The 19,461-nt window shown below is 47.2% G+C and overlaps 2 protein-coding genes across 3 annotated transcripts in view; one reads left to right on the top strand and one right to left on the bottom strand.

Annotated features, from left to right (window-relative positions):
* The window catches only part of PPIL4 (peptidylprolyl isomerase like 4), a 36,905-nt gene extending 29,224 nt beyond the window's left edge, over nucleotides 1–7,681 (bottom strand). For both annotated transcript variants that reach the window (XM_069725887.1, XM_069725889.1), the window contains exons 1-2: nucleotides 7,545–7,681; nucleotides 4,591–4,658 (exon numbers count right to left, since the gene is read on the bottom strand). In XM_069725887.1, coding sequence (XP_069581988.1) covers nucleotides 4,591–4,658; nucleotides 7,545–7,614 — 138 coding nt within the window. In that variant the 5' untranslated portion in view covers nucleotides 7,615–7,681. The remainder of the gene's footprint in view (nucleotides 1–4,590; nucleotides 4,659–7,544) is intronic.
* A 13-nt stretch (nucleotides 7,682–7,694) lies between these two features.
* GINM1 (glycosylated integral membrane protein 1) overlaps nucleotides 7,695–19,461 on the top strand; it is a 60,363-nt gene continuing 48,596 nt past the window's right edge. The window contains exon 1 of the mRNA XM_069725890.1: nucleotides 7,695–7,910. Coding sequence (XP_069581991.1) covers nucleotides 7,785–7,910 — 126 coding nt within the window. The 5' untranslated portion in view covers nucleotides 7,695–7,784. The remainder of the gene's footprint in view (nucleotides 7,911–19,461) is intronic.

The raw sequence follows: 19,461 nt of genomic DNA, 5'->3' as shown, positions 1-19,461 counted from the left end.
TGCCCTGATGTCTGATGTGAGCCACCGTGGTCACATTGTCTGAATATATTCGGACATGATGTCCCTTGATAAGATGACCCCACATCAGGAGGGCTTCCTCTACAGCTTTTAGCTCTCTGTAGTTGGATGATTTTCTGCTCGTCGATTGATCCCAGAGCCCTTGGAGAGGTGTGTGATTTATCATGGCCCCCCAGCCTCTTTTGCTGGCATCTGTTGTGACCGTAGTCAGAGGAATCTGAGACCAACTGACTCCTTTTTGTAAATTTTTCGGAGTCATCCACCATGCCAGAGAGGCCTTGACACAGCCCGGTGTGTATAGTCTCCTGTTCAAAGAACTGGGCTGACCATTCCAATTCTGTAGGATATGTGCCTGAAGAATCCTGGAATGGGCTTGGGCCCAGGGTACCGATTGGATGCAAGCTGTCATCGATCCTAGTAGAGACATGCCTTCTCTGATTGTAGGAGATCTGGTGTCTCTGAACATCTTGACTTTTGATAGTAGAGTTAGACGATGTTCCAAAGGGAGGAAGGACATTTGTCTTGCAGAGTCCAGAAGAACTCCCAGGAATTTTCTGCATTTGGAGGGTCGTAGGTGAGATTTCTCTACATTCGGCACCCATCCCAGAGATGTCAGAATATCGAGGGTCTTTGATACATGAGACTCCAGAGATTGTTTGGTGGGAGCCACTAATAAAAGGTCGTCTAGGTATGGCACTATACAGACGCCTTGCCTCCGGATGAAGGAGACTACTTCCCCCATTACTTTGGAAAAAACTCTTGGAGCAGAGGAGATCCCAAATGGAAGGACGTTGAACTGATAGTGTTCTATCATATGTCCCTTCTGCACTGCAAACTTGAGATATTGGCGATGCCTCTGATGAATGGGGATGTGAAAGTAAGCATCTTTCAAATCGATAGTGGCCATGTAGGAGTGCGGGCTTATCAAGGGAATCGCATTTTTCACTGATTCCATCTTGAATTTCCGGTATTTGACATGCCGGTTGAGGCTCTTCAGATTTATAATAATACGGGACTCGCCCGATGGTTTGGGAACCAGAAATAGACGAGAGTAGTGTCCCCGATCCTTCTCTGATTCCGGAACCTGTGATATCACATTTGACATCTTCAGGGTCCTGAGACCCGACTCTAGAGTGGACTGGTCTTTCATGGAGGGAAGGGAGGTGATTTTTAGACCCCGTGGGGGAGAGGAGATGAGTTCTATTAGAAGACCCTCTTCGATGACCTTGAGGACCCAGGAGCAATTGGTAATTTTTTGCCACTGGGAAATAAAATCTGAGAGTCTCCCCCCCACCGGGTCGAAGTCACCGCTTCTCTTGTTGAGACTGCTGCTGCTGTTGCTGAGGGATAAGGATGTTTCTCCCGCCTCCCTTCGGGTAACTCCATCTCCCAGACTTGCCTTTCCCTCTCTGAGAGGTTTGGCCCTGAAAGGGACGAAAAAACTTCTTTTTGGGAGTTTTTTGCTCTGGGAGGGCTTTCTTTTTATCGGTTGCCTTCTCCAAGATGTCATCCAGGGAAGGTCCGAAGACATAATTACCTTTAAATGGTATGGCGCATAATTTAGCCTTGGAGGTGATGTCACCAGACCACATTTTTAACCAAAGCGCCCTTCTAGCCGAATTGGTCTGTACTAATGACCTGGCAGCAACTCTGATGGTTTCCATAGAAGAGTCTGCTAGGAAACCCGTGGCTCTAAGGAGACTGGGTAGTGATTCCAATAATTCAGCCCTAGATGTACCTTGGGATATATGAGATTCTAGTTCACCTAACCAACGAAAAAGTGCTCTAGCCACGCAGGTTGAAGCAATGTTGGCTTTGAGGGCTACCGAGGAGGTTTCCCACGATTTTTTTAACAGACTTTCAATTTTTCTGTCCATCGGGTCTTTCAATTGAGACGAGTCTTCGAATGGAAGAGCCGTTCTTTTAGCCACTCTTGCCACCTGTGAATCAACTTTCGGAACATCCCATTTAGTCAGATCTCCTTCTAAGGGGAATCTATGCTTCATCTCAGATGGAGTACTGAGACGTTTTTCAGGAAGTTCCCACTCTTGATCGATCATATCAGATATATTTGAGTGGATCGGGAACCCCACCCGTTTACCCTTGGATATACCGCCAAACATCTGGTCCTGTATGGACTGTGGTTCTGGCTCTTCCTCCAGCCCCATAGTACTGCGTACAGCAGCTACTAAATCCTCAACCCATTCTGAAGAGAAAAGGTATTTCCGAACTTCAGAGGTTATAGGGGACGTAGGTTCCTCCCGTCTACCCGAGGATGAGGCATAGGAGAGGTCTGATTCGGATTCAGAATCCTCCTCCTGGATTTTCCTTTTTTTAGCTGGGGAGGGTGGCTGTGGGGGTGGGGGGGTAAAGGCCGCTAGGGAGGATTGCACCTCTTGTTTGACCAAGGAGCGTATTTCTTCTAATAAAGAAGGTTGCTCTGCCCTGACAATCTTGTCAGTACAGGTCTTGCAGAGTTTTTTCTCCCAAGTTGGTGGCAGCTTAACGTTACAGATGGCACACTTCTTTTTTGTAGTAGTTTTGGGGGTAGACTTTTCTCCCTGCAATGAGAGGGGAGAGGGAGTCATGCTAATAGTAATATCCCAAAAATACCATCTAAGGACCCCTTGTCCCTGCAACACTTACTGTGGCAGGGGCAGCGCTGGGCTCTGCAAGTGCAGGGCAGGTACTGCTCTCCATGATAGGATAGTCTTACCTGCGACGTCTTCTGGCAGGTTTTATGCTCTAAGGCATGTCCCAGCCCCCAGCGATTGGAATTCCTCCTCCCCTCCATGGCCCAGGGTGGAGGACGCCGTCCTGCACGAGATGCCGCCGGCGGAAGTGTCTCTAGGCGCCCAGAGAAGACCGGAAGTGACGCGCGCGCTCACTTCCGGGTTGCCAGCGGCATGTGGAGGAGAGGACACCGGAGAGCTCCAGGAGGACTCCGGATAGGAACACTAGCCTGCTTTGCCCTCACGGGGGCGCGGGAAGGCTAGGACCAGGTCCCGAGGACACCGCAGCGCGGCGCGACGGGAGCAGCATAAGCGGGAAGGGGAGGTAAGAAACGACCCCATGCTGCCCGGTTATAATTTTTAGGCAGAGCCTGCATAGCAGTAGTTACCGGCCCCACTGCATACGAAGTAAACCTCTCCTGTCCCATGGGGAACAGGAAAGACACTGGTGAGAGGGAGGTGGGAGGGCCTTTTAACCTCTCCATTTCCTGTTCCCCATTAGGGCAAAGAGGCAACCTCCGTATGCCGTCGTGGAAGGTTACTAGAGAAAATTCAGTTCCTAAGTGAAGTGAATAGGAGATAAGCTGCGGTAGACACTACACAGCTGTACTGTGATGGGTTTTGGGTTCTGAATTTTGGACCCCCATCAATCGGATACTGATTACGATCCTAAGAATAGCTCATCATAATCTAAGTAGTGGACAACCCTTTAAAAAGCACGCCTAACCTTACATAGACGAACTCCAATGATTCAGCATTTTTAGACCTTATGACACATATAATTGATCCTTATATAAAGGATCAGTCACTTGTTTGTTGTCCAGTATGTAAATAGGTGACCAGTCATCTTTTAAGAATGTTATTTTGCCTATGCTGGCTACAATCTGGTGTAGTTCAGTAGCTAAGGCTGGTTTCACACTTGCGTTTTAAAACGCAGCGTTTTAAACGCAAACGCATTTGGTGCAAAAACGCGTTTTTCCCTGCGTTTGCGTTTTTGAAACGCATGATGAGAAGTGTGTGACAGCTGACAATCATCAAAATCAACTAGAAAACCCACTATAAACATAAATACTTAGGGTTAGGGTAACCCTAGGGATCCTAACCCTAACACAAACCCTAACCCTAGGGATCCTAACCCTAGGGATCCTAACCCTAACACAAACCCTAACTCTAACCGTAACCCTAAGGGATCCTAACCCTAAGGGTTAGGATCCCTAGGGTTAGAGTTTGTGTTACAGTTTGTGTTACAGTTTGTGTTACAGTTTGTGTTTTAGGGTTAGGGCTAGGGTTTGTGTTAGGGTTAGGATCCCTAAGGTTAGGGTTAGAGTTTGTGTTACAGTTTATGTTTTAGGGTTAGGGTTGGGGGATGGCTTATAAGTGTGTATTCTTGTGTTTTTCTATAAAAACGCATGCGTTTTTAAACGCATGCAAACGCATGTGCTTAAAAACGCATGCGTTTACATAGACATCAATGGGTTTTTTTACCGCGAAAAAACGCATGCGTTTTTTTCGCGGCAAAAAAATGCCGCTAAACGCCGCTAAAATTACTACATGTTGCATTTCTGCAACAAAACGCATGCGTTGCAAAAACGCGTCAAAACGCATGCAAAAAAACGCATGCGTTTTTAATGTTAAGTATAGGGGAAAAACGCATGCTTTTTTTGCGTTCTTTACCGCAAAACGCAAAAAAAAAAAAACCGCAAATGTGAAACCACCCTACCATGGCACACGCTACTCTATAATTACATCTGGGGGGCAAGATCTGCTGTTTGTCAGTGCTACTAAATGTATCTCAGCAATTTTTCTCAATATATACGATATTAGTCATAGAAATACTGACTTGCACATTGTGGATGAGACAGTAGTTGTAGTATTTTATCTTGCAGAGCTTCAGGAAATTTAAGCAAGCTACAAAAGAAAAAGAATATACATTACAAAACAAAAAGACTTTGCAAATCCAATAAATACAGGTACATTCACATTGGGAAACTAGTATGCAGCATTTTTTTATTTATTTGAATGCATGTATAAAGTATTTTTGTAATAGAGCTTCATTAAAAATGTTGCCCGGCTTGCTTTCTACAGCCTCTATGTACTACAGTACTAGACTGCAGAATGTCACAACTCATAGCCGAGGCAGAAATATTTGTCTGTATGTGTGAGCCACAAGTGGTCAAAATGCGGGGACAGTCAAGCTGGTTGTTTTTTGTAGCTTCCATAGGAGTTATGGAGTAAACAACATAGCAGTAGCGGGGTTCTGATAACCCTTTAATAGAGGAGTGATCCAATAACTATGGTAGGGTTGGAAATGTTATCTCTTCTGTCCTGAACCATCTTCTAAGATGAATTACAATCAAAGTTCTAGTTACAGCTGTGCTGTCAGAAAAGCGCCTTGACAGTTTTCACTTGTTCTGCAGTCTGCTATGTACTGTGATACATTTAGGATGTAGAAAAGCAGCCAAAAGATTTTTGGGGAGGTCCCAAAAAGTGCATTAAATTTAAAAAAAAAAAAAGTCTCAAAGTTTATTAATCTTTTGTAAAAGTGACAGACAAGTATTGGAAAATAAATTATCAGGTTAGTGATGTTTTCCCACCACTGTTGCACCTAAACCTACAGGGACATTATTTTTTAAACTAAATGCATGTATTTTGGGGCTAAAAAATTATATTACAATTGGGTTTTATTAAAATTATTATTATTTATTTTATCATAGCTGGCTCATTGAAAGATTCTGATTTAACTCATTCTGCAGCCAGCAATAGACAGTGTACTGAGGCTATAGATGACAAGCAGTGAAAATTCTGAAAAAAACACAATTGGAAAAAATACTTTTAACTGCTTTTATGACATACGTCTTATTCCGTTTCCCTGACTTTAATAAGGCTTGTAAGTCGAGCCCGCATTTTTGCCGGCAGATGATGGTTGTGATAATCAGCAATCAACTGTCTCTAACAGCCACTAACAGCCAGGAGTGGAGCTCTGCTGTTAACTTGTCAATCTGTGACAGCGGCACTTACAGCGTGCCGGCGGTGGGGAGGGGGGGGGTGCGCCGTTTTGTGCTCCCATTACATATTTGTGGGATGCCGATGTGTTGCCATGATGGCCTGAAGTCTGCTAGCCCCTAGCTGGTGCTCTTAGGGGACTGTGCTTTTTCATATCACCCCGCTTTTCTCCCACTAAAAATGAGGAAATAAAACTAAATAAAATAAAAATAAAACACATCTCGAAAACTGCATTCGTAAAAGTCAAATCTATCAAAATATGAAATAAATACGATCGGTAAATAGCATAACGAGAAAGTGAAAAGAATCAAAAACACCGGAATTGCGTTTTTGTCCGTCAGCAAAAAAAAGATGTACCGAGAGGCAATCAAAACATTATATCTACCCCAAGTGGTAATTTTTGCATTGTTTTCAACACTTAAAACAAAAACTCTGCATGTTTGGTATGTTTGGAATTGTACAGACATGGAGAATTATACTGCCGGGTCAATTTCACCATAAAACGAACGCTGTAAATACATAACTGTGGTTTTTTTTTGCGATTTCGCCACTAGTATTTTTTTCCCATTTTACAGTACGTCACATATGACAAATGAATGGTTTCATTAAAAAGCACAACTCATTCTGCAAAAAACAAGCCTTCACATGGCTATGTGGAAGGAAAAATAATAATAAAAAAAGAGGACTAAGGCTAAGTTCACATTTGCGTTTTGTGACGCATGCGTTCATTTTTTCATTTTTGGCGCAGAAAAAACTGCATCATGCAGCGTCCTCTGCGCCCTGACAGTTGCGCCAAAGTGACGCATGCGCCACAAAAAGCAAGAGCAACGCATGTCCATGCGCCCCCATGTTAAATATAGGGGCACATGACGCATGCGTTGCCGCGGCTGCCCCCGACGCAACGCTAATGTGAACATAGCCTAACAAGGAAACAAAAATGTCCCCAGATCTGGGCAGCCTCTGGCACTTGCCGCCATATTTATCATGTCATTTATCTAATGCTAGTTTACAAGTCAATTTCTGGGTGGCATATGTACTAAAGCTGGTATGGTCTACCCAACAGGTGCAGTCAGTGGCAGTGACAGGTTAAGACAGTGGCAGTGACAGGTGCAATCAATAGCAGGTGCAGTCAGAGGCAGTGACAGGTTAAGACAGTAGCAGGTGCAGTCAGTGACAGGTGCAGACACTGGCAGTGACAGGTGCAATCAATAGCAGATGCAGTCAGAGGCAGTGAGACTCAGGTACAGTCAGTGGCAGGTGATCAGTGGCAGTAGAAATCAGTGGCAAGTGTAGTCAGTGGCCGATGCAGTCGGTGGCAGTGACAGGTGCAATCAGTAGCAGGTGCAGTCAGTGGCAGTGACAGGAGATCAGTGGCAAGTGTAGTCAGTGGCAGGTGCAGTCAGTGGCAGGTGCAGTCAGTGGCAGGTGCAGTCAGTGGCAGGTGCAGTCAGTGGCAGCTGCAGGCAGGCGCAGTCGGTGGCAGGTGCGGTCGGTGGCAGCTGCAGGCAGGCGCAGTCGGTGGCAGGTGCGGTCGGTGGCAGCTGCAGGCAGGCGCAGTCAGTGGCAGATGCAGTCGGTGGCAGGTGCCCGCTGCACGCAGGGTATGGAGAAGAGCTGGCCACCAGGGCTGTTTTCAGTTGCCTTTGTGGCCAGGCGTTTTCCAGCTGTGCTATGTCCATGACAGAGGACCAATGCAGCCTGCCTGTGTGTACAGTGCCCAGAATATTACACCGTCCACCTCAGTATGCAGAGTAATGGCGGATCATGTGCACAGCTCCCATATATATCTACCTCGCGGCCTCTCCTCTGTGTACAGGTCTATGACGATGTCCCCCAGGGTGGTCTCCAGGAGGACCGCCATGATACCAGCACTGGAGTCGCGCACAATCTACTTCACAACACTGGGAAGCTCTGCAGTGACGTCACCGACACGCGCCCGTCCCGTCTCACAAGTCGCGGTCCAATGACAGGAGGAGGGCGGGGCAATGGATTGGCATTTCCCATTCTAGGCCACGCCTCCTCAGCGCCCGTATGTTCGGGAAGATGGTGCGGTGCGGGCCGTGTGCAGGGCCCTGGTGCCTCTACCTGCCAGTGGCGACCCTTCTCCTGGCCCTGACCGGCCGCGCTCAGGAGTATGGCATCCGGACACGTGTGCAGGTACAGGGGCGGCAGGTTGTTATTGGCAATGTGCCCGCACAGTCCTGCCCAGGCTGTGCTGGGATGTAACGGACCCCTGTGACTAGTGGCGCCCCCACAGATACATTTAGGAGGGGCTTCCCGTCTATACGGTCCCATAGAACTGCCATAAGTGACACGGACATTATTATCTTCCCCCTCCTCCTCGTGATCCCGTTTGCTGCCCCCGCTTGTCATTCAGGCTCGTGTTCTATGTGTCAGCTGGTTTTTTGGGCTCCACAAAAAAAAAGGATGAAGTGTTTTCAAACCTGCCCTAGAAACCGGTCCGTGAGAAACGCCGGCCATTCTTCACACTTCTGTATACAGTACAACACGGACATGATAAACCTGTGTACGGTCCGTGTGTCGGAACATCAGTGTACGGTCCGTGTGTCGGAACATCAGTGTACGGTCCGTGTGTCGGAACATCAGTGTACGGTCCGTGTGTCCATCTTTACCATCAGTGTACGGTCCGTGTGTCCATCTTTACCATCAGTGTACGGTCCGTGTGTCCATCTTCACCATCAGTGTACGGTCCGTGTGTCCATCTTCACCATCAGTGTACGGTCCGTGTGTCCATCTTTACCATCAGTGTACGGTCCGTGTGTCCATCTTTACCATCAGTGTACAGTCCGTGTGTCCATCTTTACCATCAGTGTACGGTCCGTGTGTCCATCTTTACCATCAGTGTACGGTCCGTGTGTCCATCTTCACCATCAGTGTACGGTCCGTGTGTCCATCTTCACCATCAGTGTACGGTCCGTGTGTCCATCTTTACCATCAGTGTACGGTCCGTGTGTCCATCTTTACCATCAGTGTACAGTCCGTGTGTCCATCTTTACCATCAGTGTACGGTCCGTGTGTCCATCTTTACCATCAGTGTACGGTCCGTGTGTCCATCTTTACCATCAGTGTACGGTCCGTGTGTCCATCTTTACCATCAGTGTACGGTCCGTGTGTCCATCTTTACCATCAGTGTACGGTCCGTGTGTCCATCTTTACCATCAGTGTACGGTCCGTGTGTCCATCTTTACCATCAGTGTACGGACAGTGTGTCCATCTTTACCATCAGTGTACGGTCTGTGTGTCCATCTTCACCATCAGTGTACGGTCCGTGTGTCCATCTTTACCATCCATGTGTCATTAGTGTACGGTCCGTGTGTCTATCTTTACCATCTGTGTCATCAGTGTACGGTCCGTGTGTCCATCTTTACCATCTCTGTCATCAGTGTACGGTCCGTGTGTCCATCTTCACCATCAGTGTACGGTCTGTGTGTCCATCTTTACCATCAGTGTCATCAGTGTACGGTCCGTGTGTCCATCTTTACCATCAGTGTACGGTCTGTGTGTCCATCTTCACCATCAGTGTACGGTCCGTGTGTCCATCTTCACCATCAGTGTACGGTCCGTGTGTCCATCTTTACCATCAGTGTACGGTCCGTGTGTCCATCTTTACCATCAGTGTACGGTCCGTGTGTCCATCTTTACCATCAGTGTACGGTCCGTGTGTCCATCTTTACCATCAGTGTACGGTCCGTGTGTCCATCTTTACCATCAGTGTACGGTCCGTGTGTCCATCTTTACCATCAGTGTACGGTCCGTGTGTCCATCTTTACCATCAGTGTACGGTCCGTGTGTCCATCTTTACCATTAGTGTACGGTCCGTGTGTCCATCTTTACCATCAGTGTACGGTCCGTGTGTCCATCTTTACCATCAGTGTACGGTCCGTGTGTCCATCTTTACCATCAGTGTACGGTCCGTGTGTCCATCTTTACCATCAGTGTACGGTCCGTGTGTCCATCTTTACCATCAGTGTACGGTCCGTGTGACCATCTTTACCATCAGTGTACGGTCCGTGTGTCCATCTTTACCATCAGTGTACGGTCCGTGTGTCCATCTTTACCATCAGTGTACGGACAGTGTGTCCATCTTTACCATCAATGTACGGTCCGTGTGTCCATCTTTACCATCAGTGTACGGTCCGTGTGTCCATCTTTACCATCAGTGTACGGTCCGTGTGTCCATCTTCACCATCAGTGTACGGTCCGTGTGTCCATCTTCACCATCAGTGTACGGTCCGTGTGTCCATCTTTACCATCAGTGTACGGTCCGTGTGTCCATCTTTACCATCAGTGTACAGTCCGTGTGTCCATCTTTACCATCAGTGTACGGTCCGTGTGTCCATCTTTACCATCAGTGTACGGTCCGTGTGTCCATCTTCACCATCAGTGTACGGTCCGTGTGTCCATCTTTACCATCAGTGTACGGTCCGTGTGTCCATCTTTACCATCAGTGTACGGTCCGTGTGTCCATCTTTACCATCAGTGTACGGTCCGTGTGTCCATCTTTACCATCAGTGTACGGTCCGTGTGTCCATCTTTACCATCAGTGTACGGTCCGTGTGTCCATCTTTACCATCAGTGTACGGTCCGTGTGTCCATCTTTACCATCAGTGTACGGTCCGTGTGTCCATCTTTACCATCAGTGTACGGTCCGTGTGTCCATCTTTACCATCAGTGTACGGACAGTGTGTCCATCTTTACCATCAGTGTACGGTCTGTGTGTCCATCTTCACCATCAGTGTACGGTCCGTGTGTCCATCTTTACCATCCATGTGTCATTAGTGTACGGTCCGTGTGTCTATCTTTACCATCTGTGTCATCAGTGTACGGTCCGTGTGTCCATCTTTACCATCTCTGTCATCAGTGTACGGTCCGTGTGTCCATCTTCACCATCAGTGTACGGTCTGTGTGTCCATCTTTACCATCAGTGTCATCAGTGTACGGTCCGTGTGTCCATCTTTACCATCAGTGTACGGTCTGTGTGTCCATCTTCACCATCAGTGTACGGTCCGTGTGTCCATCTTCACCATCAGTGTACGGTCCGTGTGTCCATCTTTACCATCAGTGTACGGTCCGTGTGTCCATCTTTACCATCAGTGTACGGTCCGTGTGTCCATCTTTACCATCAGTGTACGGTCCGTGTGTCCATCTTTACCATCAGTGTACGGTCCGTGTGTCCATCTTTACCATCAGTGTACGGTCCGTGTGTCCATCTTTACCATCAGTGTACGGTCCGTGTGTCCATCTTTACCATCAGTGTACGGTCCGTGTGTCCATCTTTACCATTAGTGTACGGTCCGTGTGTCCATCTTTACCATCAGTGTACGGTCCGTGTGTCCATCTTTACCATCAGTGTACGGTCCGTGTGTCCATCTTTACCATCAGTGTACGGTCCGTGTGTCCATCTTTACCATCAGTGTACGGTCCGTGTGTCCATCTTTACCATCAGTGTACGGTCCGTGTGACCATCTTTACCATCAGTGTACGGTCCGTGTGTCCATCTTTACCATCAGTGTACGGTCCGTGTGTCCATCTTTACCATCAGTGTACGGACAGTGTGTCCATCTTTACCATCAATGTACGGTCCGTGTGTCCATCTTTACCATCAGTGTACGGTCCGTGTGTCCATCTTTACCATCAGTGTACGGTCCGTGTGTCCATCTTCACCATCAGTGTACGGTCCGTGTGTCCATCTTTACCATCAGTGTACGGTCCGTGTGTCCATCTTTACCATCAGTGTACGGTCCATGTGTCCATCTTCACCATCAGTGTACGGTCCGTGTGTCCATCTTTACCATCAGTGTACGGTCTGTGTGTCCATCTTTACCATCAGTGTCATCAGTGTACGGTCCGTGTGTCCATCTTCACCATCAGTGTACGGTCCGTGTGTCCATCTTCACCATCAGTGTACGGTCCGTGTGTCCATCTTTACCATCTCTGTCATCAGTGTACGGTCCGTGTGTCCATCTTCACCATCAGTGTACGGTCTGTGTGTCCATCTTTACCATCAGTGTCATTAGTGTACGGTCCGTGTGTCCATCTTTACCATCAGTGTACGGTCTGTGTGTCCATCTTCACCATCAGTGTACGGTCCGTGTGTCCATCTTCACCATCAGTGTACGGTCCGTGTGTCCATCTTTACCATCAGTGTACGGTCCATGTGTCCATCTTTACCATCAGTGTACGGTCCATGTGTCCATCTTTACCATCAGTGTACGGTCCATGTGTCCATCTTCACCATCAGTGTACGGTCCGTGTGTCCATCTTTACCATCAGTGTACGGTCTGTGTGTCCATCTTTACCATCAGTGTCATCAGTGTACGGTCCGTGTGTCCATCTTCACCATCAGTGTACGGTCCGTGTGTCCATCTTCACCATCAGTGTACGGTCCGTGTGTCCATCTTTACCATCAGTGTACGGTCCGTGTGTCCATCTTTACCATCTCTGTCATCAGTGTACGGTCCGTGTGTCCATCTTTACCATCTGTGTCATCAGTGTACGGTCCGTGTGTCCATCTTTACCATCTCTGTCATCAGTGTACGGTCCGTGTGTCCATCTTCACCATCAGTGTACGGTCTGTGTGTCCATCTTTACCATCAGTGTCATCAGTGTACGGTCCGTGTGTCCATCTTTACCATCAGTGTACGGTCTGTGTGTCCATCTTCACCATCAGTGTACGGTCCGTGTGTCCATCTTCACCATCAGTGTACGGTCCGTGTGTCCATCTTTACCATCAGTGTACGGTCCATGTGTCCATCTTTACCATCAGTGTACGGTCCATGTGTCCATCTTTACCATCAGTGTACGGTCCATGTGTCCATCTTCACCATCAGTGTACGGTCCGTGTGTCCATCTTTACCATCAGTGTACGGTCTGTGTGTCCATCTTTACCATCAGTGTCATCAGTGTACGGTCCGTGTGTCCATCTTCACCATCAGTGTACGGTCCGTGTGTCCATCTTCACCATCAGTGTACGGTCCGTGTGTCCATCTTTACCATCAGTGTACGGTCCGTGTGTCCATCTTTACCATCAGTGTACGGTCCGTGTGTCCATCTTTACCATCAGTGTACGGTCCGTGTGTCCATCTTTACCATCAGTGTACGGTCCATGTGTCCATCTTTACCATCAGTGTACGGACAGTGTGTCCATCTTTACCATCAATGTACGGTCCATGTGTCCATCTTTACCATCAGTGTACGGTCCATGTGTCCATCTTTACCATCAGTGTACAGTCCATGTGTCCATCTTTACCATCAGTGTACGGACAGTGTGTCCCTCTTTACCATCGATGTACGGTCTGTGTGTCCATCTTTACCATCAGTGCATCATCAGTGTACGGACAGTGTGTCCATCTTTACGTCATTTTTGTTCCGACAGTGTATCCATCTTTACCATCAGTGTGTCATCAGTGTACGGACAGTGTGTCCATCTTTACCATCAGTGTACGGACAGTGTGTCCATCTTTACCATCATTGTGTCATAAGTGTACGGTCCGTGTGTCCATCTTTACCATCAGTGTACGGTCCGTGTGTCCATCTTTACCATCAATGTACGGTCTGTGTGTCCATCTTCACCATCAGTGTACGGTCCGTGTGTCCATCTTCACCATCAGTGTACGGTCCGTGTGTCCATCTTTACCATCAGTGTACGGTCCGTGTGTCCATCTTTACCATCAGTGTACGGTCTGTGTCCATCTTTACCATCAATGTACGGTCTGCGTCCATTTTTACCATAAGTGCATCATAATTGTACTGTCTGTGTCCATCTTTACCATCAGTTTACGGACAGTTTGTCCATCTTTACGTCATCAGTGTACAGACAGTGTGTCCATCTTTACCATCAGTGTGTCGTCAGTGTATGGACAGTGTGTCCATCTTTACCATCAGTGTGTCATCAGTGTATGGACAGTGTGTCCATCTTTACCATCAGTGCATCATCAGTGTACGGACAGTGTGTCCATCTTTACGTCATTTTTGTTCCGACAGTGTATCCATCTTTACCATCAGTGTGTCATCAGTGTACGGACAGTGTGTCCATCTTTACCATCAGTGTACGGACAGTGTGTCCATCTTTACCATCATTGTGTCATAAGTGTACGGTCCGTGTGTCCATCTTTACCATCAGTGTACGGTCCGTGTGTCCATCTTTACCATCAATGTACGGTCTGTGTGTCCATCTTCACCATCAGTGTACGGTCCGTGTGTCCATCTTCACCATCAGTGTACGGTCTGTGTCCATCTTTACCATCAATGTACGGTCTGCGTCCATTTTTACCATAAGTGCATCATAATTGTACTGTCTGTGTCCATCTTTACCATCAGTTTACGGACAGTTTGTCCATCTTTACGTCATCAGTGTACAGACAGTGTGTCCATCTTTACCATCAGTGTGTCGTCAGTGTATGGACAGTGTGTCCATCTTTACCATCAGTGTGTCATCAGTGTATGGACAGTGTGTCCATCTTTACCATCAGTGTGTCATCAGTGTACGGACAGTGTGTCCATCTTTACCATCAGTGTGTCATCAGTGTACGGACAGTGTGTCCATCTTTACCATCAGTGTGTCATCAGTGTACGGACAGTGTGTCCATCTTTACCATCAGTGTGTCAACAGTGTACGGACAGTGTGTCCATCTTTACCATCAGTGTGTCATCAGTGTATGGACAGTGTGTCCATCTTTACCATCAGTGTACGGACAGTGTGTCCATCTTTACCATCAGTGTGTCAACAGTGTATGGACAGTGTGTCCATCTTTACCATCAGTGTACGGACAGTGTGTCCATCTTTACCATTAGTGTGTCATCAGTGTATGGACAGTGTGTCCATCTTTACGATAGACTTGTATTGGCTATTGCCATCCGTGCTGCTGGGAAGAGACTGACATGTCTACGTACGTTTTGCTCAGACACACGATTCGTGTAATAGCATGGCTATGTGCACAGCAGTGTAGATTATAGTGGGTAAATGTAGCCGTGAAAAAAAAATGCATACCCCACGTAGTGCAAACACAAACATGACACATGTGAAGCCTAAGTGACAGTCTGGGTGCAAACCATCGGACCACTAACAACAATCAACAGATGCGTCAATGGCCCCATAGAAAACCTGGCTTCTACATCACGTCTAGGGGATCATTCAGACATCAGTGATTTTTCATCAGTGTTTAGTGGCAAAACCAAGAGTGGGACATACAGAGGAACCCTATAATTGTAAGGGCATGTGTCCACGTCAGGATTGCATCAGGATTTGGTCAGGATTTTATGTCAGTATTTGTAAGCCAAAACCAGGAGTGGAACAATTAGCGTAAAAGTATAATAGAAACATATGCACCACTTCTGCATTTATGACCCACTCCTGGTTTTGGCTTACAAATACTGATGAAAAATCCTGATGCAATCCTGAACGTGGACACATACCCTAACGGACGTCTCTTCTTTGTTTTGGAGACACACACCAGGTTGGTGTACGTCGGTTTACCTTCTGTCAGCTGACTGCAGATTCCTGTACAGATGGTCCACGCAAAAAAATAAAAATCATTAAGATACAATTTTTTTAAATAATGCGACCCTATGGGTAACGTATGCCATTGTATGTCTACTTAGCAGCACGGGTCAAAGGGTGCCACCAACAACCAACTTGGATGTTGTATTACTGGTTGGGCGGTCTCTTTACACAGTGTGACATTGTCTAATCAGTGCTAAATGTGCAAGGTCACACCCTTTTGACCACTGGAATGGCAACGCCCACTTGTCAACTGATTTCTAAGTATTCAGAAAGAATAATAGGAGAACAGCACAGTTACAAGAGAAACTCCTTCAGAATTTACTAAACGCAGAAACCCCTAGGTGTCGGAAGAAACCCCCATCTTCAGCAATTCTTTACACATCTTTTATTTCCTGTGCTTATTACTTAAGATATAATGTGATGCTGAATCCATCAGGAATAGAACTGCTCTATAACAGAAGTATGTGCAATTACATGGCGGTGTCATAGTGTATTGCTAAACTTCTTCATATTGCCAAACACTTTGGAATTTATAGGTTTGTGTAAAGCCTTTCGTATTGGTGATTCATGGATGCTGAAATTCTGGAAGATTTCCTTACAGGGAGTCTGTCCAATTCATACTAACCACATTGCCTTGTGGCAAAACAAATCATTGTGTTAGTCTTTAAATCTGATCCTCCATTGCCCCCTCTGAAATAACTTTTATTGTAATTTGCAAATGGTAAAAGCCTCAGTGCCTCGTTCCTCCCACTAATAATAATAATAATAATAATAATACTAATTATTACTCCCTCTCCTATAGTAATTGACACAGCGCTGTCTGAAGGTAAACCACTATTATGTGAATGCTGTCCAAGTGCAGGAGACAGCCCACAAATCTGTCTACTCGCTCATGACGTTACTCCACTGAAGTGATAGCAGATGAGATGGCAATGTCAGACGCCAGGAGAGAGTGATTTGTGTGAGATCAGAGGACACTGCAATGTCGTAAGCGAGGAGAGAGTGATTGTGTTCTCTCTCGAGTACTGAAGTGATAGCAGATGAGACGGCAATGTCAGAAGCCAGGAGAGAGTGATTTGTGTGATATCAGAGGACACTGCAATGTTAGCGAGGAGAGCGTGATTGTGTTCTCTGGAGTACTGAAGTGATAGCAGATGAGACGGCAATGCCATCAGTGCAGAGCGGTTTGTGTGCTCTCTTGCAGTGACAGCGATCGCATAATAGCCAGTGCTGTCAATCAACATAGGAGTGGCAGGAATCTGGGGAAGTGGGTAGAACGGTGAAGGCATTTCACCACACCAGGCTGCACTGAGCACATTCGTCTGCATATTATATCAAAGTTGTTTTTGAGAGAAAATATTTAAAAACAAAAAGAGCAACAAAAAAGTTCTACCTCCTACAAGGCTGTGTGGTTAATTAGAAGTGTAAATTTGGGTTGCCAGGGTCCATTTATTCCTGCAAAGGATGAGAATCGTGGTTGCTTTATATGCAGAAACCGGAATATGACCAAGTCTAAATGCACACATTGCTGATTTTCCACAGCAAAATCCAAATTTTGTGTGATGAATTGGACATAGATTTCTTCCTATGTTGGAGCTTGTGTCACCCCCAAAATCGTATATGAGCTGCGGCCACTGGCATCAGGGGCTTATCTACAGCATTCTGTAATGCTGTAGATAAGCCCCCGATGTATCCTGAAAGATGAGAAATAAAGGTTATTTTCCTATCGCCACGACAGCACCCACAACGAGAGAGGGGATCCGCCCACCTTCCGGACAGGAACCTACAGGTTAAAAAGGGGCGGTCCCCCTCGCCCTCCAGTTTGGGTTCCTGTCCGGACGGCGGGAGCCTACAGGTTTTGTCTCGTCTTACCCGGGTCCGCCAAGCCTCTGTGCGGTGTCCAGGTGAGAACGGCAGAGTCGGGGGCCCGGAAGCAGCGTCGGGGGAAGTCCTGTGTCCAGCTTCCCCCCTCGTCTGGCAAGGATCGGTGGCGTTCCCAGGGGAAGGCATGCCGCCCTGGGTCGGCCGCGCGCGCGATGCAGGAGCAGGTCGGCGCTTATGACCCGGAAGTGAAGCAACAACTTCCGGAGGAGGCCGGGAGGAGGAGCGCGGGACCTTTGAAAAGAAGGCAGCGCTTGGTGAGTGGTGTGCGGCAACATGTCTTCCACAGGAGACGCCGAACACCGACAGCTAGGAGAGCAGAGGAGCAGCAGCAGATCTCATAGTGGTGATGTGGTACGCGGGCAGCAGGACCCTGGCAACCCGACGTCACGTCGCACCTCACCCCCTCAGAAACCGGTACTCTATATTTTTCAGCAGTGGTGAGTGTTATATCTGAGCCATTGGCTGATACAACTGTTTTCTATACTATGCTTTGTTGTAGGGGAAGAAGGTCTCTAAATCTAAGCATAAGCAGTGTGCTTTATGCACGGAGCCACTACCTGACACTTATTTAAATAAGTTATGTCAAACATGTATATGCCGTACGTTAGAGGAAGAGGCCCCCCTCCGTGTATCGGATTTGAGGGATGTAATTAGGGAAGAAATAAAATCGTCCCTTAAATCTAGACGGCATGAAAAGAGCAGTATGGAGATGGTATCCGATTCTAGCCCTTCGTTACAGGAGGGCGAATGCTCGGAAAGTTCTTCGCCATCCTCCTCAGATGAGGAGGGAAGGCCTTGTTTTTCCGCGGACAATATGGAGTCTTTAATTAAGGCAGTCCGTGCAACTATGGGGGTTGCGGAGAGTAAAGAACCGATAACAACCCAGGAGATCATGTTCGCAGGGCTGAGCCAGAGAAGTCGCAAAGCTTTCCCGGTGGTAGATTCCATTAAAGATCTGGTCAAACGGGAGTGGGACAAGCTGGATAAAGGGTTCTTACCTTCGGCCGCAAAAAGAAGGTACCCCTTTGAGGATGACACCTTATCCCAGTGGATGAAGATCCCAAAAGTAGATGCGGCAGTAGCCTCTACCTCGAAAACAGCCTCGCTACCATTAGAGAATGTAGGACTCCTTAAGGATCCTTCAGACAGAAAGGCTGACATGCTCCTTAAAAAGTTGTGGGAGGCATCATCTGGAGCCTTTAAAGGGACACTGTCACCTGAATTTGGAGGGAACAATCTTTAGCCATGGAGGCGGGGTTTTGGGGTTTTTGATTCACCCTTTCCTTACCCGCTGGCTGCATGCTGGCTGCAATATTGGATTGAAGTTCATTCTCTGTCCTCCATAGTACATGCCTGCACAAGGCAAGATTGCACCTTCTGCAGGCGTGTACTGCGGAGGACAGAGAATGAACTTCAATCCAATATTGCAGCCAGCATGCAGCCAGCGGGTAAGGAAAGGGTGAATCAAAAATCCCAAAACCCCGTCTCCATGGCTGAAGATTGTTCCCTCCAAATTCAGGTGACAGTGTCCCTTTAAGCCCGCAATCGCAGGCACCTGTACGGCTAGATCAATTATGGTCTGGGTAACTCAGCTGGAAGAACAGCTTAAAGCAAAAGTACCCAGGGATAAATTATTAAATTCCCTGTCTCAGGTGAGAGAAGGAGCAGCTTATCTAGCGGATGCGTCGATTGATTCCCTGAAATTGGCTGCAAGATCGGCGGGTCTTTCAAATGCGGCCCGACGGGCACTATGGCTAAAGACTTGGAAGGGGGATGCTCAGGCTAAAGCCAAATTGTGCTCCATTCCATGTAGGGGTGAGTACCTATTCGGCCCGGTGCTGGATGACATCCTTGCAAAGGCAGAAGACAGAAAGAAGGGATTTCCTAAAACGTTTAATCCCACTTTTAGGAATGCCTTCCGGAGACGCATGCCCTTCAGAAAATTCCAGTCAGACCAGCAGGGATATAATCGTGACTGGGAAACATCGGATCAAAAGAAGAAAGGTGGATACTATAAGAACCCTTCATCTTTCTCAAGACGTAGACGTAACTACAGATAGAACAGATCTACCAGTAGGGGGAAGACTAAGGTTCTTCTCAGAGGAATGGAAAAATATAACTTCTAGTGCCTGGATAATGGGGGTAGTTGAGTCTGGCTTAAAATTAGAATTTGAGAACTCCCCCAAATCATTTTGTAATAACATCGCTGGACACTCCGGCCCAACAACAGGCCTTAGAATTAGAGATTCAACAATTGCTTACAAAGCGAGTTATTGAAGAAGTTCCAAAACATCAGGAGAA

The sequence above is a fragment of the Ranitomeya imitator genome, chromosome 5 (assembly GCF_032444005.1).
Source record: "Ranitomeya imitator isolate aRanImi1 chromosome 5, aRanImi1.pri, whole genome shotgun sequence".
In the NCBI taxonomy this organism is placed as follows: Eukaryota; Metazoa; Chordata; class Amphibia; order Anura; family Dendrobatidae; genus Ranitomeya; species Ranitomeya imitator.
Note: the sequence above shows the minus strand (reverse complement) of the source record. Positions and strands in the feature narration are given on the sequence as shown.